The 26,098-nt window shown below is 58.0% G+C and overlaps 1 protein-coding gene across 1 annotated transcript in view; it reads right to left on the reverse strand.

Moving 5' to 3' along the window:
- Positions 1–26,098, reverse strand: part of Ndae1 (Na[+]-driven anion exchanger 1) — a gene marked incomplete in the record, with an annotated part of 194,062 nt that overhangs the window by 152,739 nt on the left and 15,225 nt on the right. Inside the window, 2 exon segments of the mRNA XM_037220637.1 lie at positions 15,017–15,142; positions 21,868–21,968. Coding sequence (XP_037076532.1) covers positions 15,017–15,142; positions 21,868–21,968 — 227 coding nt within the window.

Raw genomic sequence — 26,098 nt, forward strand, 5'->3', positions numbered from 1 at the left:
TTCAGGATCACCGAACGTCCGACACCCTCGGCGAGAGATATTTCCGGCGCGCCACCGGCACCAAACGCTGAACCATGTACGGGCATCGCAACGGACGCTGGTGGCGTCGTGACTCACACCTCCTACAACAGGGGGGTAGGTGTGTCGAGTTTGCCAGTCGGACCTCCAAGCGGCGAGGGCATCTTCAGGCCAGACGCGGATGGCTGCGCACAGGTGGGATGTCGCAGAAGCACGGGCACGGCGTGCTGCTGACATCATCGACAACTTCAGGCGCGTACGCCAATCCAGGAGACATGACGTTCCGGAAAACCATCTCTGTACGTATTCACGGGGGGGGGGGCTTCATAGTTAAGAAAATGAAAAATAAAGGAAGATGCTCAGGTTATATTTTTAACAGAATGCGTAGAAATGTATGTTCCAAGAACCGAATTTTCAGCCCCGCCGATATCAGGCCATGTACATATTTCGGTGCGCCTGTCCTTCATCCGATCTTTGATATGATCTATTTTCTGTACGTACCTCAGTTTCGAGGCACCGCCGTATTTTGTCTTCGATATCAACGGTACAGACTAGAATGATTATAATGCCGTAACTGATGGTGCCAGTGTCGCGTTGTGGACTTCCCATACAGAACCAATCTTCAAGTCAAAACTCAGCAAAATATTTGCAGCACAGGGGTTAAACTCGTAGCTAAGCTATGCCCTATGGTTCAGGATAATGTCACACATTTCCACGCCCTTCACCCAAAACTGATTTCCATGAGTGCAATCCTTAAGGCCACAATCACATCGTTCGATCCAAGAACTGGTCTCCACGTACACCTAGCGCAATGCCCGGCAGAGCTATGGCGCAATGGCACCATAGCTCCATCTCGCGCAATGGCAATGGCGCCATCCACAGTCACTTCTGGTCCACATCAACAGGGAGTATCACCACATCAATGAAGCAGTGCCAGCGCGTACCAAGCGTGCCCCTGTTTTCAGGTCAAATGAAGTGGAGCCGGTCGCGGTGTTCGGAAAGTGAATTACAGTTGCCGTCACATGTGTGAGGGTTCGCGAATAAAGCACTATGCTTCGACAAACCAGTGGATTATTCAATGTGACTAATATCTCCTGCACCCGCATTTGGGTGCGCCGGAAAATTGAGCCATATCTTGACACGAAGGTGCGTCAAAAGAGGCTCTGAACGACGACCCACATCAACATGCTACGAGCCTTTAGCGCAGTTAAAAATTCATATCCACATGCAATGGCCACACGCAAAGGGTTGTCTGCCAATGATCAGTGGTAAGTTGCTGAGCTCAGTCACAAGCCACATTCAACAATGCAGCGGTACTCAAGCTGGCGCCAGTTCGTTATTCAGGCCTCACCCACCTGACCAATTTCGGCGATCGAAAACATCGAGACAAGTGATATCGGTCCAGTGGGAGTGCCCGTTGGGGAAAAACTAGGACCCGGCCAAGTTTAAGACAAAAATTAGAACGCAAAACTTTCGGGAAAAGCTAATGCATTGTTATTCGCGGCGGTAGCGAAGAGCCATTATTTTCCCACAAGTGCGTCTATATAATTATCATCGCCGATTACTCTAACCAAGTAGGACAGATGTTTGGCTGTTCTATTGTCTAGCTTCGACGTCGGCTACCTTACATGAGTTAATTGTGTCGCAGACAATGTTTATTTATAAAACATGAGGCAACAAAAGCTCTTAGAGGAAGTATACAGTCGATCGGTCAACACATAAACAACACATGAATGCCGTAACATTACCGAACGGGGACCAGCCACAGGGTAACAGAGAGATCGAAGCCGTAAAAAGCAGACAGCACCTCACCCCGCTACCCAGCCATGCTATCCTTAAGCCTCAATTGAGACATCTCTCAGGCACCGAGCTCATTCACAAGAGGCTCCAAACAGCGCCCCGCGTACACGGCGAGGTGCCTTGTCCATTGAAGTGTAGCGTGGTAACCGCGGGGACTCGGCGTCTGGGAATGTTAGGCCGGCTGCCAACATACATGGTGGCCCAGACAGGCCACCGTCGCCACTGATTTCTGATCGCTGAGGCTGCCGCCCGCCCCTCTGAGGTCGACACGCCACACAGCTCGAGGCACCGACGCACGGGCGCATTCCTGCACGTCCTCAGCCGCGAGCCACACACGCCCTACACCGGCGCAGTCTGCTGGGAGCGATGAGATCCTGAACCGGCTCATCGTGAACAGTTGGCACTGCTTCGCCGTGCCCTCACTTCGGATCTGGCTTCGAGTACCGATCACTCATGCTTCTTCCAGAGGAGGCATAGGAGTCCCCAGCGACAGGCTGACACCACTCCAGCCCAAACTCCACTCCTGGAGCTCCAGCCCGAACTCCACTTCTGACGCCACTCCAGCCCGAGCTCTTAACCACTCCGAACGCCTCACACGGGCCGGCCGCAGGCAGACAAACCTCGCGAGGCTGCGGTATGTCGGCTAGGTCGCCCAAACAGGTCAACCTCTTACGGGAACTGGGACAAACGCCGGGCGAAAAATCGTCACGGAACGCGCAATCACTTCACTGAAACATTGCTGGATCAATAAAGAAGGCATTCGCCCGCACCCTGCCCGTGCCCAAACGGGGCACGCGGATGCTCGCGCCACATTCGACTTCAGCCTGGAGGCCCCAAAGGACGAGCTTCATTTGGCTATAATCGACATGCACCCGCAAGGGCCGATAAGGTCTGGCGCCGGACACCGCACCAGCTCGCGGCACATCCGTGCCCAGGTCAGGCCGGGCCCGGCGCACGCTCACTGCGGACCTGTCGACCCCGCCGGGGAGCCGGCGAGTCTTGTGGCGTAGCCACCCGCTCACCCATGACGTACCCCCCCCCCCCCCCCCCCGCCTCGCTGCGTCACACGGCACGCGGCTCCCACGTGCTACGCCGGGGAGAGCGGCGTGACCGGTCGGACACGGCGTGGCGCCGCGGCCGGGCTCGTGGGATGAACGCAAGCCTTTGTGTCACGCGAACTTGCCCCTTCGCCCCTGGCGCGCCGCAGCGCCAGCTGAAACCTGACCCGCACCGCCACCGTAGAGCGATTTCAGCACAACCCGCACGAAGTCTAGTGAACGCAGCGGATTACAGCTGAAGGCACAGCGCGCTCCAACCCTAAATATCGATTTATGACATGGGCCTAGACGAGACAGGTGCGCGGGGCGCCGGCTCACTGCCGCCGGCCGCCGGAGGTCACGGGGGGCACGGTCGGCACCGGCGGAAATAGCCGCGGGCGGCGGGCCCGGTGACGTCACAGCATTCTCGGGGCTGTCGGCACCGCGCCGCACGCCGCCGCCCACTACTTCCCACGCCGTGACCACGGTGGCGGCAATCGACGCCGGCGAGGCAGGTCGGGCGGTGAGGTCCGCGCGTGAGCTGAGAGACGCGACACGGAGTTCCAATCGCGGACAGTTAAGTGCTTTTCGAAGCAACCAGCGACGTCCTGTGCGACCAAGTGAGGTCTGAGCGAACGTCACGACTCCCATTCTCTGCACTGATGACGTCACGAATGCTTATCCATCGCAGATGCCTTGAACAAACCGAGAAACGACCTCCATTGAAAAAGTCCTACGTTTTTTTGCTTGGCGTGCTGCACATGGATGGTGAGATGTTCGGCCGGTATGATGAGGTACGCACAATGTTGAGAAGCCGCTGGGTCCACGCTTTTTAGTGGCTATTGATGCACTCTTGATGCCATGGATATGTAAGATAATAAAAGGAACGGTGAAGGAAGATAAGTAAGGAACAGGGGGTGAGTGACGCATGGAAAGACTTCACCCACAAGTCGCACAAACGCCTACTCAAAACCTATACCATCTTGAAATATAACGCTGGTGGTCATAAAGCCATATTGCTCAAGGCTGCCAAGTATGTCGCCCTTTTCCCTGTTCACAGCAGGAAGCGGGGCCAGCGGTTCGCGATCGTCAGCCACGTGGGACAGTCGTCGGTGGCGGCGCCTCTCGACCCGACCTTCGCCCGGTGACCACTTCCGGACGCCGTTCGCGGCGCTGCTACGGCTGGTGGTGAGAGTCGCCTCCGCCGGGAGCTGCGGCTGGTGGTGAGAGTCGCCTCCGCCGGAAACTACGCCTGGTGGTGAGAGTCGCCTCCGCCGGGAGCTACGGCCGGTGGTGAGAGTCGCCTCCGCCGGGAGCTGCGGCTGGTGGTGAGAGTCGCCTCCGCCGGAAACTACGCCTGGTGGTGAGAGTCGCCTCCGCCGGGAACTACGCCTGGTGGTGAGAGTCGCCTCCGCCGGGAACTACGCCTGGTGGTGAGAGTCGCTTCCGCCGGGAGCTACGGCTGGTGGTGAGAGTCGCCTCCGCCGGGAGCTTCGGCTGGTGGTGAGAGTCGCCTCCGCCGGGAACTACGGCTGGTGGTGAGAGTCGCTTTCGCCGGGAGCTACGGCTGGTGGTGAGAGTCGCTCCGCCGGGAGCTACGGCTGGTGGTGAGAGTCGCTCCGCCGGGAGCTAGCTGGTGGTGAGAGTCGCCTCCGCCGGGACTCGGCTGGTGGTAAGAGTCGCCTCCGCCGGGAACTACGGCTGGTGGTGAGAGTCGCTTTCGCCGGGAGCTACGGCTGGTGGTGAGAGTCGCTTCCGCCGGGAGCTACGGCTGGTGGTGAGAGTCGCTTCCGCCGGGAGCTTCTGCTGGTGGTGAGAGTCGCTTCCGCCGGGGGCTATGGCTGGTGGTGAGAGTCGCTTTCGCCGGGAGCTACGGCTGGTGGTGAGAGTCGCTTCCGCCGGGAGCTACGGCTGGTGGTGAGAGTCGCTTCCGCCGGAAGCTCGACCACCGCCGCCGGGAGATCGACCGTCGGGAGCCCGGCCGCCGGGAGCCGACCGCCGCCGGGAGCCTGACCGTCGGGAGCCCGGCCGCCGGGAGCCTCTGGTGGCGTGGCGCGGGCCGACAGGAGCTGCGCCGAAGGCCGGCCTTAGCGCAGCTTACCACGGCTGACTGGTCCCTGCTGTCTGTCTGGCGCGGCAGGCTGCGCCAGAACATCGTTTTGCGTCGGAGGAATTATGCAATTCGGTGGCGGAGTGGAAGGAGAGGGTGGGGCAGTCTGAATAGATACGTTTAGGATCGAGAATATGGGGCTTGGCTGAAGCTTCCAGGCATCTGTCGCCTATTTCCGCTGCACGATATGACTGTATTAATGTTTTCCGGGCTCTTAATTCACACCGGTTCTTTCTTGGCAAGGCAATGCAATATATGTATTGCGAAACGCCCCTCCAGTTTGCTTCCCACCGATTGGTCATCATTACAGTGCACTTTTGTTGCCAAATACCGACGGTATAATTTTGCGAGATTGTGGTGAACCACTGGCGTTATTTTATCAAAGGCATATCTGACCGTAAAATGAGTCACGTTCAAGGCAAAGCGCCAGTTTTACGTTGCAAACTTGCCCTATCCTGTCAGTTGAACTGCGAAGTGAGAGAGCACCCCGCTCGTAACAATTCCAGACTTACGTAATCCAGTAAAACGTTAAAGCGCACTAACTTTCACGTTGACGTCACATTTGTTCGGGTCGAAGCCGGTCTCCACAAAGTTGGACACCAAGTCAGACAGTTCCTGAACACCAAGGGCCGTTCGCATATTGAAATGCGCGGAAGTCGCCCACAGCACATTCCGCCTTAAAAATTACCCAGTAGGGAAAGCATTCAGTCCAATACCGACAAAACAACCCGGAGGAATGCCACCCGTTTCAGCATTCAAACAATGCCGAGCCTTTTATGATCCCCATTATGTTGTCCGTTTGGGCTGTTTTAACGCGATCCCACGGTGCCGCGATGACCCTCCGACCTCGAACCGCCGACCTTGGACAAGGGTCACTCAGTACACACCTACCGACCGACCTCAACACTGCGCCCCCACCGAACTAGACACTAGCCCTCCCGCCCCCATCCGTCAGAGCGAGCGAACCAAATAGTAGGTCGGCGACTCCACCGGCGATTTGGGGCATTTTCAACCCAAGCTACGCATCACCATCAATCGCGTGGGTAGGGGAAAAGGCTTTGAGGTCATGGCCCCCAAAGAGGTATCGGGAAACCTTGGGGCGAAGGCCCCAGTTCTTCGTGCCGATTTAAGACGCCCGTAAGGCTTCTAGCACATCAAAACGGACCCTCAAGACGCCAAGATAGGATCCAGAGCTTAGCAAGGTTTTCCGAATCCCTAAACACGGCTTCAAAAGTGGCGACGTGAGGTCCCTGTGCTAACAGGACCACCATGGACACCCCTATGCCCCGACCCGGCTCCTTCCGAGGCAAAATTCCAGCTACGTCACTGGTCACCATGTGCCGACTGTCAAACTTCCAAACCAATGGAGGTCGGGCCCCCAAGCGCGCGTTGACAACCCTCGGAGTGATGGCGCTGTGGACACTAAGCCACTCCCTCCGCGAAACAGCCAGGTGGTGCGCTTGGCAGAGGCCCGAGCCAGGGCTGGGCCTGCTAGACGACAGACACGAACAGGGGTCCCGTCGGCGCCCCTGCATCACGCCAGGTGACGAGCACGAGCCGGGAGGAGCCCGTCGGAAACATGCGCGCACTGCACGACGCTGGCTAGCACGCAGATACACGGCCAAATACGCCAGGTTTGTACCTACATCATTGCGAAGGTCAGCAGCCGGTGAAAGAACTACCTGCGACTGGCCGGCAGGGCAGGGTACCGCCCTTTCCACCCAGCTCTCCCTGGTGCATGATTGGGCAGATCAGACAGTGGAGGCAAGCGTGCGGGAACGGTGGCTTCCAACTTTTGGGTGAAACCTAGCATTTACCTCACCAATTCGCTGAAAAAATGTTTGTCTGCTCCCGACGACCCTGGATCATCGTGCAAGAAAGCGAAAATCTTGCCATACTGGATATCCCGTCCGACTACGAGGCCCCCACGCGATGCGCTGTTTTCGCCTCCATCTTCATGCCGCCCACCCCCGCACGACACGCTGTTCATGCTGCCGTGAACGCGTCTCACGCCCCGGCGGCCGGCGGGGACGAAAAGTAATTGTCTGGACCTCCGACGGTCCCCGCTGCGACCCCGAGCGTGCCGTAACGTCACCAGGGGGCGGAGCAACAGCGGCGGCTCGATGCGCCGCGGGCGAGGTCGCCAGTCAAGGTCACCGGTCGGTTCAAGGCCACGCCGCCGCGGCGTTGCAGCCGGCGCAGTCGGACATGGCCGGCCGGTGCCTCGGCCTGACGACGGCCTCCGACGCCGTCGGCGGCCCGCGGCCTCGGAGATAAGCGACGCTCCAATAGCCGGTAGGAATCGTCCCCGGCCGGCGGAGTTGCAATGCCATTGGAAGGCAGGTTCTTAATACGCACATCCGGCGGTGGCAACAGCGGACTCCGACTTGCAGGGGAGGCCCACGCGTTCCCGACGGGGCGACGCCACCCGCCGAGCCTGATTGTCGCGTGCTCCATTGCTGTCCGCTTAGTTTGGCTCTGCGGTAGGCGTCGCTGAGTCCAGCCCCCATCCCCACTCCTGGAGAAGGGAGGGGGGGGGGGGGGGCGCAGGAGTTCTATCGATCGAGGCCGCCGCTCGCGTGCGTCGCTGCGGTGCTCGGACAGCTGGCAGCCTCGCCGTTATCAGCAGGCATCCGCCCCGTCAGTGTGCAGGGGTCACCTCCCACGTCTGTAGACGCCGCCGTCTGGAGCCACAGCGGAGCCGTTTACGACCGCCGTCAGCGCCTCCACTCTGCGCCGCTGCCGAAACCCATACAGTCGGGGTGGTGGGTAGGACCGCCGTCAGCGCCTCCGTTCTGCGCCGCTGCCGAAACCCATACAGTCCGGGTGGCGGGTTCGTCATTTTATTACCGGAGCTGACGGCTTGGGGGTCGAACGTCCACCGAGTTGAAGCAAAAGAGGCCTTCGCGCCGTGGAGTTTCAACTTCCAACCGACAGTTCCGACAACCGAAAGCTTCGCAGCGCTGACGAAAATCAAACACAGTAACGAAGCAACGAAAGACATCCATCAACTCGTGAAAATCCGTCACCGAAGAGCGAAACCTAACCATCAGCGACGAACAGGAAACAACACTTCACAGAGTCATCCGTCTCACACGTGCTCCCATAAACGACGCATGCAATAGATGCCTCCTGTTCGCGATATCAGCCACGCTACATATCAACATGCTGTCTGGTCCGTATGAACAGACTTGTCTAGCTTCGACAATAAGCTGGAGGGCGCCGACTCCCGCCCTGGAACAAGAGAGCGTTCAACCGCGCGCCCGCACAACAGCATGCAGCCGGAAGGCACACGCACACGCCGTCCGAGACGGATGCCGACAGGGATAGACCAACACCACCAGAGGACAGCCACGCCCGCAGTGTCCGCCGAGCCCAGCCTCCCGCCAGGCGTGCGCCGCCGCCGTACCGGGCGGCCACAGGTGTCGCCGTCGCAACACGTCTGGTCCCTGGTCACAGCCACATCCTCGGCTCACGGAGAGCCGACGCATCCTGCCAGCGAGTCGAGACCGCTTCGCGCCCGCCACGCTCACCGCCAGATCGGGTCGAAGCGAAGCTGCTTCGCACTGGTCTGCGCCGCGGCTCGCGGCCCGCCCAAGATTCGCGCCTCCGTCTACGCCTCCCTCGTTTGTCTCCTTCTTCGCATGCTTCTTGGTCTCCTCTCCAGGTTCGGACGGCTCCTTCTGAAAACCGTTCTCCGCCACGGCGTCTCCTCCACCGCCTCCCGCAGCGGCTTCAGCATCTCCGCCCGGCCGGCCGGGTGCGACGTCGGCGTCGGCGTCGGCATTGGCGACGCCGGGATCCACGCGCTGGCCTCCGCCGTTGGCCACGGCCGCTGGTCGCACGGGAAGGATCAGCGCCACATCGCGCCGGGATCCGCGCTGGCCCCACCCGCCCGGGGTCGAGGACGTAGGCCGAACCTCAATGAAAGACGGCTGTGCTGGCGGGCTTTGTTGCCGCGGGCGCCTGCGTGCTTACTTCCCGACACCAGACATGTGGGCGGTGATTTTTCGGGGATGGCGCTTGAGACCTGGCTCAATGTAATGGCGACAGGTCGGGGTGCGTTCGAAGTCCTGAAGTCCGCCTGATTGAGCAATGTACGGCCTGCTAAGACATTTCGCGCATCCATTTCAGCGAATGGGCTTGCCCCAAAATTATTTTTAGGAAAATACGTAGAACGCTACCGAATTGTGTCTCGGTCTACTTGATACCTTTCTTTCTACCAGGAAATCTTTCTTTACGCTGTAATAACTCGGTATGATCTGGGCTCACAGCAGACCCGCGGAGATAACAACGCAGAAGTGATTCTTTCATTAAGACAGTATTCTAGTCCACAGCGTTCGGATTAAGTGCAAAAACCAATACATAAGTTGTGCGGCATTTAATGAAATGGAAGGCTGCGTTTCAAATAATGACCTTTTTCTCGTTGTTGGAGATACCAAATATTGCTTTTGGCGTGCGTGTCACGGGCCTCACCGCACCTTATCTATTAAAAGCAAAAAAAAAAAAAATCCATCGATGCAAAACAACAGAACAATCTACAAATAATTCAGACAATGCTGTCAGGCTTCAAGAACAGCCCACTCTGACATCCGGGGACGACGCATCACAGCTTGAGATGGTCGGGGACGCTTCACACCCGCACAGACACCTGGCTCTGACTCAGCACCCGAATAGACAGGAACAAAAATCGGACCAACAAAGCCCTCGCCACTTTGGCATGAACACCGGGCACTCCCTCACCGACCGAGCGCACTAAGTAAACCTAATCAATTCCCATAATCCGTCAGCGCCCGTCTTCCTCGCGTCGCCGGACACGACGGCTCGGCGGTGCCAAACTTCATAAAATGCGGTATAACGGACCGCGCCTGGTGTGGCGGAGCCTGGCGGACCGGCTAGGCGGCAGGTCAGGGCAGATCAGGGCAGATCAGGACAGACCAGAGCGGTATAACGGACCGCGCCTGGTGTGACAGAGCCTGGCAGACCGGCAGGCGGCAGATCAGGGCAGACAGGGCAGATCAGGGCAGACCATGGCAGATCAGGGCAGACCGGGGCAGATCAGGACAGACCAGAGCGGTATAACGGACCGCGCCTGGTGTGACAGAGCCTGGCAGACCGGCAGGCGGCAGATCAAGGCAGACAGGGCAGATCAGGGCGGACCAGGGCAGATCAGGGCAGATCAGGCAGACAGGGCAGATCAGGCAGACCAGGGCAGATCAGGCAGACCAGGGCAGATCAGGGCAGATCGGGCAGACAGGGCAGATCAGGCAGATCAAGGCAGACAGGGCAGATCAGGGCAGACAGGGCAGATCAGGGCAGACCAGGGGAGATCAGGGCAGATCAGGGCAGATCAGGGCAGATCAGGGCAGATCAGGGCAGATCAGGGCAGATCAGGGCAGACCAGGGCAGATCGGGCAGATCAGGGCAGATCAGGGCAGGGCAGATCAGGGCCAGAAGGCAGACAGGGCAGATCAGGGCGGACCAGGGCAGATCAGGGCAGACCGGGGCAGATCAGGGCAGATCAGGGCAGACGGCGCCCGCGCCCTGGGACAGGCCGTCGGCTTGAGCGTCGAGTATGCCGCAGATCCGCATGCAAGGCGTGATAGGCACACGAGACCGACGCGTGATAATACAGCTAGCTGGCGGACAGCAGGACCATAATACTTTCGTGCATTTTATGGCCCCGCAGACGGACGATATGCAACAGCCCAAATAAAAAAAGCTCGACAAACTGATAAAGGTATATCACGCCTGATAAGCTATACTGTCATTGCATAGCGCAGGCGTCGGTGAATGATCGTGTTTATGGCCCAGCAATCGTCATAAATCTTACAGAAAAAATCCGTGTCGCCCGGTGGGTCACTGCCGATAGGGTCGAGTTAAGGCCGGTAGGCATATCCGGCAGTCAACGGGGCGGTCGGAGTACAAAGAGCCGGGTTAGCCCCCGCACAATACGCGGCAGGTACACCAGAAGACAGCGCCTGCAGCCTCAGCGGCAGCTGGGACAGCACACCACGCCACCAGGACGACGACCAGCACGCGCCAGGCCGCGGGGCGTCGTCGCACACTAGGCTACATAGCAGCACGTGTTAGTGGCCACAGCGGAGCGAGGTCGCTCCAGCGGCAGAGACAGCGGGGCGAGGTCGCTCCAGCGGCCGAACCCGACAGTGAACGACACACGCAGCGGCGCACACGCGCTTACGGGGGCCGGGGAAGGTGGTGTCGGTGTCGACGATGAGGCTGGCGCGGCGGCCTCGCTCGTAAATGGGATCGCCTGCAATGGGGGCAGCCCGTGCCAGGGTCTTCACGGCAGCGGCGGCGCCTCCGCTAAGCGCCTCCACGCGGCGCACGCGACTAGGCACCGATGCGGGGCGCGGCCTCGCTCGTTTTTCTATCAGGGTGTTTGTTGATGATATAATGCACGGCATTGAAACGGCCAGTTGTGAGAACCGGCATACTCACCGACCCCGTATTCCCTAAAACGAGTCGGTTACCTGATCCGGAGAACCGACCCCCGTGTGGGGACGGAGGCCGGGTCGCTATCGCGATCGGGGCACGCAACACTGCGGACCAGGGAGTGGCGCACAAGGTCCGGGGCTTTGGGAACGGACTCGTACACCGGGCGGCCTTATGTATGCATGCTGACGTCATGGACAAGTTGAAATTGCCATCGAATGGCCACCGCCTCGGGTGGAGTTTTGCATATCTTTAGAGGCACCCGACCGCGACGCAACATCTGTTATGAATCCCTCCGCCAAATACCACAACATCGCCAAAATAAATGCAAACAGCACGCATGTCCGCTTCTTGAAGAGCCCTTGTCTTCGGCTCCCTGTGAATGTGTGGCTACGATACACCGGTGCACGTGTACTCTAGTGATCAACGACCATATTCAGCTATGAACTATGGCTTGCATTACGCAGTATATCAAAACTAGGATTTACCTCTTCGATAAGCAAATGCGACAACTGAATACGTGGCAGCTAAAAAGGCTCTGGCCACCCTTCAAGGCAGAAATATCGGCTGCGTCTGAATCTGGGCATGCCATGGCACGCGGAGCTGTTTACGAGCATAGTGGTCTAGTCAGACAGCGATGCATGCCTCAGTGGCGACTCAGCAATCAGTCATAATCAGCTGCCAAAACAGTCCTTGAACAGGAGCAAGGAGTGCCACCGTGACGGCCCATTAATCACAGGAGAGAGCATGCAAGAAGCTATGTTCCATAAAGACGGTCTTTGGCGTGGTATGGCGTCCGCCCGCACCCGCGCATGCACGTGTCAGGAGACAGCGATACCGAAAACTTTCTTACAAATATCTGCTTCAGCATCTCGAAATCACGAAATCTGTCCCGCATTATGCAGCGTTACTTGAACATTTGAAGTTGATTGGCACAACAGCGACATGAGATGACAGAGAGTGGGAACTTCGGATAGCGAGATTTGTTCCAACTTGAGAAGTGAGCATCGTTGTCTCGCTCACAGCAGCGCCTTCTCGGTCTCCATTCCACGATAATAATGCTCGAGGCTACTTGCATGAAATAATATTGTTATGAAGTGTCGCATATTGTGCACTGCCTCGTGTATGCATACGGAAATACATGTACATTCTCTTTACTTTAAGAGTATTCTTAATGATATGGTAATAAAAGGAAAGTCAGAGAGGGAATCAAAGTAAGCAAAATCTTCACATAAGCTCATATCAATAAAGGCATGCAAACCATAGTAGTAAAATATTGCTTAAATTTTTTTCAAAAAGTCTGAAAACGACCCGAGTGCTGAACGGTCCACTATAAGAAGAGAAGAATCCTACCAGGCATGCAGATAATGATGTAAAGAGGTGCGAGGACGTGCTACTGAAAGACATGCCAGTGATGTGTGATGATGCGATTTTAGAGGAACTGTCCGACACTCTTTAGATTCAAATGTATACGCATAAAGGAGATACAGGAAAGAAACCCTCGGCTGCTGTCTTCCGATGTGCTAAAAAGAAGACAAGCTCCTACAAAGTGTCCCAAAATTTCCCACGATGATCTAGACCATGCTTTGAATATTCATTAGCGTCACCTGTGCCCATCCTCAGAGTAATTTACTCTCTGGTCAAACCTCGAGACGCCGGTACGCCTGTCAGCCTATGAAATCGATCAAAGGGTGGGTCACCGCGCCAACTACGGCCCAAATCTAGTGGAAATTCGATGCAAACGCTGTAGTGACCCTGCCGCGTGATTTTGTGGGACAGCTGTTTCAACAAGCCCTCCGACGTCTGACCGGTGGCCATAACGCCAGTGGGCCGTGTTTGGCACCTCGTGCAGGACCTCAACATGTGATTTAATGACACATAACTGGGCAAACAATCATGATGGGGTTTGGCGCCCGCGGCGGCGCTGCTTTCGGGCCTATCGCACGCCGTCTTTACGTTTGCAAACGTCACATCCCCACCCAAGGGTCAAATGCGGCATGATGTGCTGGGCTCCACTGCAGCCCTCTCACGCACTTAAAATCCACCAGAACAACGAATGTTCATAAATTTGGGGCGGCCTTTGGACATAACTGACAACCCCTTCATGATCCATGGTCCCCCATATCGTCCACGTCTAAACCGAACAGTTCCTTTAAAATCTCAACTGCAAACTGTTGTGTAGCGAAGACTGATTACATCAATCCGTCTACATACCTTTAAGGTCATCATCCTGCTCTGCTTAAAAAAAAAACAAACGGCGATCCTTATTGAAGCTTTCAGGTCCCGGCACGCCACTCCGCAAACACGTCTGCAGGTGACGTGTTCAAACAATGTCCACTGCATGAATGACGTCATGAACGGTCCCCGGTTCTCAGACACGAGCACATGGCCACGTAAAGGGTCGTAGACATTCGTCGTAGCGCCACCGCTATCCGGCACAGCTCGATCCGGCGGCGGCGGGGCGAGGTCCACTGCAGGAGGCAGGCACACTGTTTACACAGCGTCAGCACGCGTCTGGGTCTGGTAGGTCACTTCGTGTATGACAGCACTCGGGAAGGAAAGGCAACAGCCAGCGAGACACTGACATCGGCGGACTGGTGCCGGTAGCGCTCAGCGCTCGTTAAGAAAGCGCACGTGGCAGACTGCTATCCATGCCGGGAGTTTACACACTAACGGCTTTTTAGCGAAACTGATACGCGTCCGGCTGGAGTTCAAGGGCTGACAGCTGAGGATCAGTCAACAATGCGCTGGCTGGCCACTATCTAAAGACGCTTTTCAGGAAACATTCCGCCGGAAACGGGCTCAGTCAGCCCGCCTGCGCCATCGGCAGCAGATGCAATTTTCAACAAATTCACCTCGGCATACATCTGTCTGGCGATGGCACTTAGCCCAATCAGAAAAAAACGTAAGTTGCTAAGTGCATTCGCATAGAATATTATTCATGTACATAAGACAGTATTAACAGCCTTAATCCTTACAGAAACACCACGAGAATAGCGATATAGATGTGATATTCTGCCTACATGCCTTTGACGAAACGAATATCAATAGCAAAATTCAAAATTCCATATCAGTTTTGCAAATTGCAACAAAGGAAACTATAGCATATTTTGAATTTGTTTCTGATATTCGTTTCGCGAAAGCCATGTAGCCGAAATACCCCACCTATCCCTCCATTCTCCTAGTTATTCTGCGAGGAATAGGGCTATTAATAATGTCTTATCCATACAAAAAAGGCCCATTCGGAAAAACGGCCTGCTTGCCTTTTAATGTCGCGCACTGCAATGCACAGGAACCGGGACCGAGTGGTCTGCCCTGATAGCCTCCCGCATCAACCATCGTCTGAGACCCTAGGCCTGACGTGCGCGGTGGACAGCACATGCTCCTCGCGCCCGGTCTCAGCGGCACAGACGCCGCTACGAGTGCCACGGGGCCGCGCAGGACACACCAACCCCGTCTGCGAGCCCGGTTAATCCCGTGCCGCAGCGCTGCCCGAACGAATCCATACCGAACTGCCTCCCTAGGCAACCAACGATCGGCCCGGCGCTAACGCGGCCGGCCGCCCACAGGTGGCAGCGGCGTCGCCGCTACTCACTCGGGCGGTCGTCGTCACCATCGCGGTTCTGGTGCCGGTGGTGACGGCGGCGGGACCGGTGGTGCGGCCGGTGGTGACCCGAGGGCGGCGGGTTCACGCTCACGAACAGAGTGTGCGCTCGGTGACCTGCAGGAGGAGGGGCGGTCAGACAAGATCAGACGGACGACGCGGGGCTGTCATGCGACATTGTGGATGTCATGCCCAGCACCTCCCTACCAATGACATGCCAATCAAAATCACACGCACCTTTTGAGCACCATAATTGCTTAAAGCCGTGCCTTGGCTCAATGATACAGATATCGGCATTGGCATATCTGATAGCTAAAATGAGCTCATATTGCGTGCTGATGTTGGCGTGGGGCAGAGTGCACTAAACCCAATGCCGGTCTTCCATTTTTAGCAAAAATAACAGCCCTGTGGTTTCATCACTTTTAAATCAATTGTCTGCGAAAATCATTGACATGCAGCTTAATTTCAGCTAGCGCTGTTTACCATTTCAAAGGCCGATATCATGTCTGCACACAAGGGACAATCAGCAGCACGAGGCCTTGCAGGCGTGTCATCTATCATTCTAACTTCCACACACGAACATCAATTAATCAGTACATCGCATCTGATTCGCTGCGCTGTTACCACTGCCACCGGACCGCCTCGTTATCCAGATCATCACAAGCTCGTGCTTCAGCGCCGGGGTGGCGTGCCCGCATCATCAGACGGCGCCCCTCCCCGCCACTCGCCCCGAACCCCACCCCACCCCACCCTGCCGGCGTCACCCGAGCCCGGCCCGCGCGGGGTTGAGGTGCGGTCGGGTGGGGCATCGTGACGTCACGCCTGTCACCGGCCGGCGTGTGACGGCGCGCGCACCACGTGGCCGGCGGCCAAGCCGTGTCACGCAGCGCCAGCGTCGCGGCCGCGCAGCGCTGCAAATGGTACGGCCGGCGCGCCTGGGAAGGCCGGCGCTGGCGGCAGCTGGCTGGCGGCTGTCCGGCGGCGCGGCGTGGGGACAGGAGCGGAACAGCTGCTGGACCCACCGGGACGTGTCGTGGGGGCGGGGCACCCACGTAGCCCGTGCCGCGGTGTGACCTGACACTGACCCGGACGTGACCTGACCATGGCCCCGGGTGGGACCTGACCCTGACCTCGGGCGGGACACCTAGTCGATCCCACACATGGAAACGCGCCACAGAGAAGAGCAGCACGACAGAATATCTGCAGTGTCTAGGTTCCTCAGCGTTGTTAAAAGGTTGGCTCAAACACCACATGTTCCGCTAACAAATGTAATTTTCATGGCAAACAAAAATTTGCTATACACAATGTGTCATTTCATTACAATGGTGATTAGAGCACGGAAACTATCAAAACACTCTTGCTCATCAGATTCATGCCAAAAGCAGCCAGTCGGTTTCCCCGCACATGTTCATTGGCCAAGGACCACTGGGCCCGGCGGACTTCCCAATGCGTGGCTGCAGTTGTCACTCGAGAATCGGGTCACAGGAGTTACCCACCGCCTTCATGCCATCAGCCGGGAAAACGCATGACTTTTGTACCACAACGTGAAATCCGCTAAAGTTACCCATGCGAGTTAGGCTATCGTGTAAGCCCCGCACACGCGGTGGCATGACACGAGCGCACCGGCGCAGTGCGCTGGCGCGCGGGAGTGTCCCGAGAAAGGTACGGACTCTCGACAGGGTCTGTCCGGTACAGCGCCGCGCCGAGGTTCGGTGCACTCCCCCCCCCCCCCCCCTGGCTGGGATCTCGGCAGGCCAGGCGGACAGGCTGGCCAGGGGCACAGCCGGAATTCCTTATCGCGCCTACCAATGCTAAGTTCGTATTTTTGCTCTCTGCAGCATGTGACTGAGTCACAAGAAACGTGCGCAAACACATGACGCGTGTTGCGAAACGGAGATATAACGTGCCTTTGCCTCCGCTCATAACTTCACGGGCAATTCTGTACTAATTTCAATGAGTTGTTCGACACCAAATCCCACGGACGATGCCCCTAATTCCGTCCGCACTGCAGCGTCACCTGCGGCCAGCACCCTCTTCCCCCGTCCCCCTCCCCCCGCCCCCCCCCCCTCGCTGTCGACATCGGACGTCATCGCTCCAGTTCCGCTGCATACGTCAGTGCGGCTGACGCCGTGGCGGCCCGGCCCCACGCTGCGTTCACGCTCGAGCGAGCGCCCCCGGGGGGGACCGGGGCCAGGCCTTCGGTCTGACTCCGGAGATACGGCAGAGCCGCGCCTGAGCGTGCGGCGCGTCGACACGGGACGCAGGAGGGCACGGCAGGCACGGGCGCAGCTTCCATAGAGGCCGCGGGGGTGGGAGGAAAACCAGATTTGTCTCAAGCGGGGTTCCTGCAATATTTGATGCCTTTTAAACCGCTATCGGTGGTTGTGGCTTCATGCCTGCGATTAAGGCTGCCCGAACATAGATACCGCCCAGCCAAGCGGGCCCCGGACCTCCCGGTTTCGCTCCTCACATGCAGGCCAACTTTCAGGCCTGTGTACGGCAGATGAGTGGCAAGACAGCTTAGGCTGCCGTGGGTCAAAGCCGGCGTTTCTCCACCGTAACTTCTCAGTCTCCCGGCTCTGTGCAGTTCACTGGCTATGCCCAATCAGGGCGTGGCCCGCTTGCGCCGCCAGCTGTGATTGGTCGGCTGCGTGACGGCGCACAGGCGTGATCTGGGACGGGGCCGCCTCCGCCGGCTCCTCCTGGCCAGGCCTGGCACCATGCTGGCCACGGAGACAACTTCCCAGCGGGGCAACGAGGCCGGCATGGAAAGTAAATTGCGGGGGACGGCCAGCAAGAAATCAGCCGAGAATTTGGCCTGGTGCCGCTGGGTGCTGTCGTGCCGTTCGTCTAGGGTGGCTCAACTGGAAGAATCTGTGCAAATGAATTTCTGACGCCTCGTTGCGGCGATGCCTATTTTCCCAAACACTGACAAACTACGAACAGCGGCGACGAAGCCACCGCACCTATCAGCGTGGACATCACAGTGCAGTCGGCCCCTTGCAGCTAATGCTTCTCCCGGATCCGCCGGCCCGTTATCGCGCCCTCCCACCGGCCTGTCGCCCGTCACGATCCCGTTACGCCTTGTGGCAGCAGGCGTCACCGCCGACCAGACGACAGCGTCGCTCCCCACGGCCGCCGTCCTCGCAGTCTGCCGCACCTGTGTACGTCGCTCTCGCAGCGGCGCTCCCCACGGCCGCCGTCCTCGCAGTCTGCCGCACCTGTGTACGTCGCTCTCGCAGCGGCGCTCCCCACGGCCGCCGTCCTCGCAGTCTGCCGCACCTGTGTACGTCGCTCTCGCAGCGGCGCTCCCCACGGCCGCCGTCCTCGCAGTCTGCCGCACCTGTGTGCGTCGCTCTCGCAGCGGCGCTCCCCACGGCCGCCGTCCTCGCAGTCTGCCGCGCTCGTGTGCGTCGCTCTCGCAGCGGCGCTCCCCGCCAGCCGGTGTCAGCCGGTGGTGGTACTCCCCGTGAACCCGTGGCGCCGGTCATTCCGTCGCGTCGCGTCGCTCGTGCGCGCGCGGGTGCTCGCAGGGATGTCGGCGGCGCTCAGACTCGTGACGCCACGTCACGAGGCTCCGCGGCTTCAGCGTTACGGCACGTGACGCTGAGCGGGTGGGCGAGACCGAAGCAGCTCGGGGTGTTGCGCGGTAGGCAGGGTTTGTGTCGCGCTCCTCTCCGGCTGTCCGCTACGAGTGTAGCGGGCCAGTCATTAAGATAAGGTCGATTTGACGAGTCACCTTCATGCCTCCGCTACAAGTTAGAGGAGCTTGATTGACAGGCTGCTGAACCTATCAAGTGTGCACACCGCAGCCATCAGCTAAAAGCTTTGCGCCGGCCTGAACCAGCCGCACCTTACGTCCCCGAGGAACCGACACTTTGCAGCCGGCCCATCCCGACAACCCGGACTCCAGGCACTCCGGTAATGTGCCACACTCGGGAAACGGGCTGGCATAGCTACGTCTAGGAAGTGGACCGCACTGCTAGTGGCCCCCCCCCCCCCCCGACCACACCCCGCCCGTCCGAAGGCCCCCCCACTGCCCCGTCTGGTGCGGTAGTGACGTCAGGGTGCTTGTTTCGCAAGCGATCACGAACCCCGGATCGGATGCCTTGATGGCGGCCGATGATCTCCGTCACCGACCAGTCAACTCCGGAGTGTAACAGGGGAAGCAGCCAGTCCACTCCGACCCACTCCCACTCCACTCCGGCTCACGTCCCCTCGGACAGTCATCAGTTCACTCTGATCATCAGTCTGTCCACTCTGACGCCGGTCCGGCCGCCGTCCACACCTCCGCTCATCCACACGGACGTCGCTCGCACCCCCTCGCGGTCGGGTGCACGTCGTTCAGTCGGCGGCGAACAGTTTATGGGCGCCCCTCAACCGGGCCTGCTGATGTCCTCTGTCCGGCAAACGTCCGTCACCTTGACCCCAGCGCCGCCAGGTCCGTTCACCCCGCAACCGACCGCGGCGGTCAGAGTCGAGGCCACAAAATACGCGACGCCGGACGCCGGCTCGGCCGCGTCGGAAGCCGCAAGAAATAATTAAGCACATGTTGGCTTGGGAACCACCGATTTTCAAAGGTCACGGCCCGATAATTTGTTGGCAACTCCCTCGCAAGAGATTCGCTTGAAACTTGCAGGCGAATCTATTTGTCCTGCACGAGCAGCACATTTAGGAAGTTAATTGGAGCTTCAAGTCTAGCCGCCTACACTTTTGCCACCCCGGACCGCAACATGAATTCCGAGAATGCCGCTCGCAGGGAACTCATACTGCCGCCGTTCCATGGAATATCTCGCAAGACGTGCCGCTCTCACAGCGATAAAACACTCAACACAGTATGCCCTTGCATTCAGCGTGGAAGTGCCCTGGTTGGGTCGGCATGCCCCGAGGGAGCTGTTTAACAGAGCTCTGAACCCGCCCAGCTTCCGTGTCTCGCAGACCATGACCCGCCGGCCAGCGTGCGACCGGCACTGAACCCGACCCCTGCCGGAGGCCGTCGCACCGGACGGGCTTCACCCAGTCGCTAACCCGGGCCGAGCAGCATCTGGCAGCCGGTGGCAGCCCTGACGCACGCCCGCACGCGCCGACCGGGCGCGGTTACCGATGGCCACCGGCGCCTGCCGATGGCCCGCGGCGGGCGGCCGGCGACCGACGCGCACGGAGCGGCGACCGGCGGGCGGTGATCAGCGACGGAGACCACGAGGGACCTGCATGCGAGTGCGGCACAAGTGGCCGGTGACGGGGACATAGTAACGCGTGACCGGCGGCGCATGACCGTTGATCGCCGCCCCTCCCGACCCCCTGGAACGCGGCACCGCGACGGAGAATGCTGGTCGGCGGTCAGCAGTGCAAGGCCGAGTCATTGACAGGGGTTGGCCCGTCGCCTGGCAACTCGTGACGTCACAGGCGGGCCGTGACGTCAGCCGATGCCGTCCGGTTCGACGGCGGCTCTTGGCGGGCATCGTCTGCAGACGAAGGTCGTACCACCTTCCGGTTGGATTAAGTCCCCATTTTGGAATGCTTTAGCACGCAGTATGCTACTGACAACTGGTCTTACAGTGGTTGCAAGGGGAGATGCCAGAATGACAGACTTAAAGTCCCAGTCGTTGCGTCAGCAGGGAATATTAAAGAATAACTTCTGCCAAAACACTGCAGCGTTAAGACCAAGTGGTTTGCGAAAGAAACCGTGTGAAGCAGCAGATTTCTGCAACATTTAACGAACGTCAATAAAGCGCATTTTGATGCCCAATCCATAAGGTTTGGACCGGGCGCTGGTTTACTTTTCAGAAAGTGTCAACATCTTTCAATGAATCGAAAAAACGGTAAAGTATTAAACTGTGACACTTAAGACTACACAAGAGGTGTTTTTCCGACGCGGGTTTCATCAGCAGCGGGAAAGTCAACAACTCCTGTCAGTCAACACAACTCCTGGTGTAAGAAAGAACTAAACCACGAACGTCGGGTATCAAACTCATCGCATTCAATCACAGCAATTGACAAAAAAGAAAGAAAAAAAGGAGCTGGCACGGACAAAGCCTCCAAGGAGCCCACAGGGCGATCAGCCCTGCTCAGGTAAGTCCAGCGATGAGCAACACACAACGCTGTTTTGTCTTGGACTCGGTGAAAGCAGAATGGCACGGCGTCTCAAGGACCCTTCTCCTCACAGGGCTGTGATGTTACCGTCAGCGCAAACACGGGGCAAAGGTAAGCTCTGAGAGCCCAGCTCGGTCGAGGCTGTACATAAGAAGACGTTGATGGACCTCACCTTAGGACCGTTCCGTGAAGAGTCACACCCTGAGGATGGCCTCAGCCCTTCAGGTCCAGAACTGAGAGGCTGGAGACGACCGCTAAATCCTACAAATCAGGCTGAATGCAACTCAATGTCCGGAGAACCCAGGATATTCTACGCCCGACCAAAATGAGATGCAGCCCAACAACTCATCGCATGCAACCGAGGCGATGGTGAGTGCTACCTGGGGTGCTTGTGATCAGCCGTCTCCAAGCACTGCGAGGGAGCTCGTGCCATCTCTCCGTATCCCCGCGACCCATCACGCGATGTGGGCGCGCGGCAAGCAGGGAAGGGTCCCTCACGGCAAACGACAACAGCTGGCCACGTACGCCTTCCCATGAACAACCTGAGGCAGTATCTGCAGCATGCTGGGTAGCCGGGATCAGACAGCCAGAGGAGGCGGATTTCCTGGCCGGAGCTCTCTCCCGTCACCCCGTGCAGCCCTGGCAAGATCGGACGGCCAGAGGAGGCGGATCTCCTGTGCGGAGCTCCCTCCAGCCGTGCCGTGCAGCTCTGGCAGGCGCTATCTGACGCTGCTGACGGCGGTACCTACCTTCGAAGTCCTTGTCCGTGTAGCTGTGGTGGGCACGCCCCGCGCCAGGGTCGCGGGGCGGCTCGTCGGTGTTCTCCGATACCGGGTCCATCACCCAGGGCCTGCAACGCAGACGGTCCGGTCACATGGGGACATTCATTCATAGCCCTCCCTGTCATGTCCGCTTCTCACCGCTGCGGCCTAGAAATGGCGCAGTTCCGTCACGCGCCCCTGTCCATTCTTCATCCTATCCCCCTCCGTTCCATCGCCATCCGTTCTGTCCCTCACCCCTCAAAGTCACACTAGGCTCATTACACGTGACCTGAACGTGAAACAGTTCAGTCACGCACGGCACCCCAATCACTCACTGTCACACCAGGTTCGCCACTCGTAACTGGAAGTGAGACAGCCGGACACACACGGCACCCCCGTCCCCTATCCCTCGCTGTCACACGGGGTCACCACACAGGCTCACCACACGGGGTCACCACACGGGGCCATCACACGGGGTCACCACACGGGGTCACCACACCGGCTCGCCACACGAGGTCACAAAACGGGGTCACCACGTGGGGCTACTACGTGGGGTTACTACGTGGGGTCACCACGCGGGTCACCACACGTGGCCCGGGGGTAAGACATTCCTGTCCAGTCGCACGCCTCCCGGTCGCCAGCGACGCTCGCGGCGACTTCCCCGCCACGCTCACCTCTAGCGCCGGGTCGGACAGCACAAGCACAGCGGCGGTCCACCACACACACACGCACACACAGCGGCGTCACCCCACCAGCACTCTCACCGCTGCACTGGATGTGTCGGGCAGCGCGGGCGGACGCTGCCACGTCACGTCGGAGACGCCGGTCCTCTGATAGTGTTACCATTTTGTCACACGGCGCGACCAGGCGCCGGGCATCCCGCAGCGTGGAGGCCCCCACGACATGCCGACGCCAGATCGTCACGTGACACACCCCGGCCACCTCGCGACATGCAACTGGATGATCTGAGAAGGATGGGGGAGGGGAAAGGGGGCGTGCAGGATGCAACCTGACCTGACCTTTTCCGATTCGTAAACGAACTTAAAACCGGTCTCGAAACGGTCTGAATGCACCAACGTAAACTCAAAATCGCGCAGTCTCTCACGCCTTACCTTCAGAACGCGGTCTGTGGAGTGTCACAAACATCCCCCGTTCCCAGAACTGCGGGGTAACTCAGCTCTGGGAATCATGGCGTGCGGCCGCGGTCGGGCGGTGACACACGCTGACGCTGACACATTCGGACACACGCTGACACATTCTCATGCACACTGACAAACACCAGGCCCAGCCCTAGTGACCCACACAGCTGACACACATCGCCTTGGGCCACACGAGAGCGCTGATGAGGCGGAGCTGGCACAGAAGTTTACAAATGTGCCATCATTATGTGGCACGCGGCGCTGGGAGCGCATTAATCACTGCGCGAGGTGGCTGCATGGGCTTGCCAGTCAAGGGCCTGCTAGTTCTCAGAAAGCCAGAGGACAGAGTACTCCAGGCCGGCTACGGAGCTATCTCCAGCCATGGCCCATCTGCCCCATTGAACGTGGGGAGCGTTCCACAGCTAGGTTAACGATCGTCCGATGCCTGTGCCCAACCATCAGCTAGGTTGACGATCGTCCGATGCCTGTGCCCAACCATCAGCTAGGTTGACGATCGTCCGATGCCTGTGCCCAACCATCAGCTAGGTTGACGACCGTCCGATGCCTGTGCCGAACCATTCTGAATGCTTCTTTTCAGCGAAAGTTTTTATCGAATACGAAATCCGCAGTCCGATTAATTCGCTAACGGAGCCGAAGCCAAGTGCGATGGGTTGGAGTGGGGATGGGCAACATGGCCCCGCGCCATATCACGAGATAGGTGGGAGGGGGGGGGGGGGGGTCAGCGAACCCAGATCACGCTGGATGCCAGTGAATGCAGGTAAACAACCAGACTGGCTAATGAAAGTGGACCAAGCCCAGTTGGCAGCAAATCGACGCGGCCCAGGGGGTACAAGACAGTGTTGGCAGCCAAAGACCGGATTCCTGGCCTTCGCAATTGACCCTGGCTAAATGCTAACTTATCAGCGGAGTTTAGCACCGGGAATAATTCCGACACGCGACAGTCGTGTGACCGGTCCTGCCACGGAACAAACTTTCTCAGACCAGCAGTTCTCATGGTCTCCAACCAGGGAGAGAATCTTGCTGATACCCGTTCGAGGCGCCCGAAATAGCGCGACCAAAATTATGGACCGTCTGAAATGATTGAAGCGTTTAATATCCAACGGACTCATTCATCAGCTGAGGAACGACGATTTAACGTCTTGGGAAGGCCTTGACATACCGATTGCTGTAATCTCTGGCACAGGGGGTGATTTCCAACAGTCTTTTTAATGCTGGTGATGCACATGACATTCAATGGCCGTGTAATTATGAATATTCGAGATGGCTGTTGTGACACACGGTGATACGGTTGCTCGCACTTCAACAAAGGCTAACTCGAATAGGATTTACACGCAGTTCCCCTGCTCCAGGTATTTAAGCACTGCACAGGCCACGGGGAAGCTGTTTGTTACACTCGCATCGCAAGGGTATGGAAATCGCCCAACACAACCTACACAATCAGCATCCAATAAACAAACGTCTAACTGTACCGTCCACTCTTTGCTTTTCAACCTCCCAAGGCACGACTGAATTACGTCTCCATTTCATCTCTGGTGCCTCGGCCACGGAGTCAGTGTGACATTCCACTCGCGTGGAAGAGAACAGGACACAGGTCACCCAGCGACCTTTGGCGTTGTGCAGTGTGCAAGCCGCCCCTTCCGGCCGCTGATTCCGAAAAGCTTCGCTGGAATTGGATCCGACGCCATCGCCCTGGAAGCCCCGCGAGACATGAGTGCTCTTTGTAGTAGTCGGCTCGCGTCGGAGGTATAAAGCCTGTTCCCGTTCTTGGGCCGGATGTCAAAAATTGTGGGAACGACCATCCGCCAGCCTATCGAGTGCGCATGTTCACTAGAACAGAATTGTTCCGACAACTTGGGCGCCCGTGAAACCCAATCATGATAATCGCATTCATTGATGACCGCGATCTGCTTTGGATTACTTCCTTTCGATGTCACGATATGGAGGTTCCAGTGCAGGAGCATTTCGCGAAGACGACAGCCGCCGAACACAAATCGCGATCGCTTTATCAGGATGCATAATGGACAGCGAGATTCGTACAAAACCGAAATATCCCAATGAGAATGCATGATACCGGCGCGATACCCAAAGCAGGCACACCGAGAATCGTTTCACGGGAAACAAAACGAACAAATCTATTCATGCAACTTCAAATACCCGGAAGAGATAGTGGAGGAACGCTATTGGCGCGCACTAGGTCCGCTGAAGCCACCTCTCGGCGAAGACAGAGAAATACCTACTCGCCACTCGAGCGACCAGGTCGTATCTCGTGTCGTTCTCAGTTCGGGTCCAAGATGTCGTTAACCTACTTAGGTGCCGCAGGACTGCTTCCTGGTCAAGCCACGTGAGCTACCGCTTACTCCAGCAGACCGCTACGCCTAGAAGCGCAGAACTCAGCGACGTACACGATCGCTAGCCGGATGCTGAGCCCGGACATTACATGCAGCCCGACGAGCTCGACTTACCCCTGAGCCGGCAACAGCCTGTCCGGCAGCTGGCAGCATGCCGTGCTCCAGCGGCAGCGACTGAGAGCAGATTAGTGCCCGGACGGCGAACAAATGGCCCACAGTGGTGCCATCGTTCGCCACCTTTGATGGAAATGGAGGCAGGCAGCCGGAAGTGGGCTTATAACTCAACTTGACTCCACTGAAAGTCATCTCGGGACTCGAGGGTTCACGGCATTGTGATGGCTTACCTGGCGCACCACACTCCGTCGCACTTTGGTAAGTGGTCCTCTTTTGGATCGGAAAAGGTAAGATAATTTGCCAAATCTCGTGCCTTTGACGTTCTGACTCCATTGCAAAGCAGTTCAGTTTCGACAGTGAGGGTCAAAATTTATTATTTCAAACTTAAGTCTCGAGATATAGTTGCTTCCTGGGATCAAATGATTAAGTGGATGAACATCAATTCGCTATATAGTGTGATCGAGGAACACTGGCCTGGAACAAAAATAGCACTCTAGTCTTACTCAGCCTCCGACGATGCTCACCGGGCAAAGGTAGAACGCTGACTGCGGACAACGAGCGGAAGGCTCAACGACGAGAGCACTGCGGAGAGAGGAA

Source organism: Pollicipes pollicipes, unplaced genomic scaffold, assembly GCF_011947565.3.
Source record: "Pollicipes pollicipes isolate AB1234 unplaced genomic scaffold, Ppol_2.1 Scaffold_4295;HRSCAF=5057_pilon_pilon_pilon, whole genome shotgun sequence".
Taxonomy (NCBI): Eukaryota; Metazoa; Arthropoda; class Thecostraca; order Pollicipedomorpha; family Pollicipedidae; genus Pollicipes; species Pollicipes pollicipes.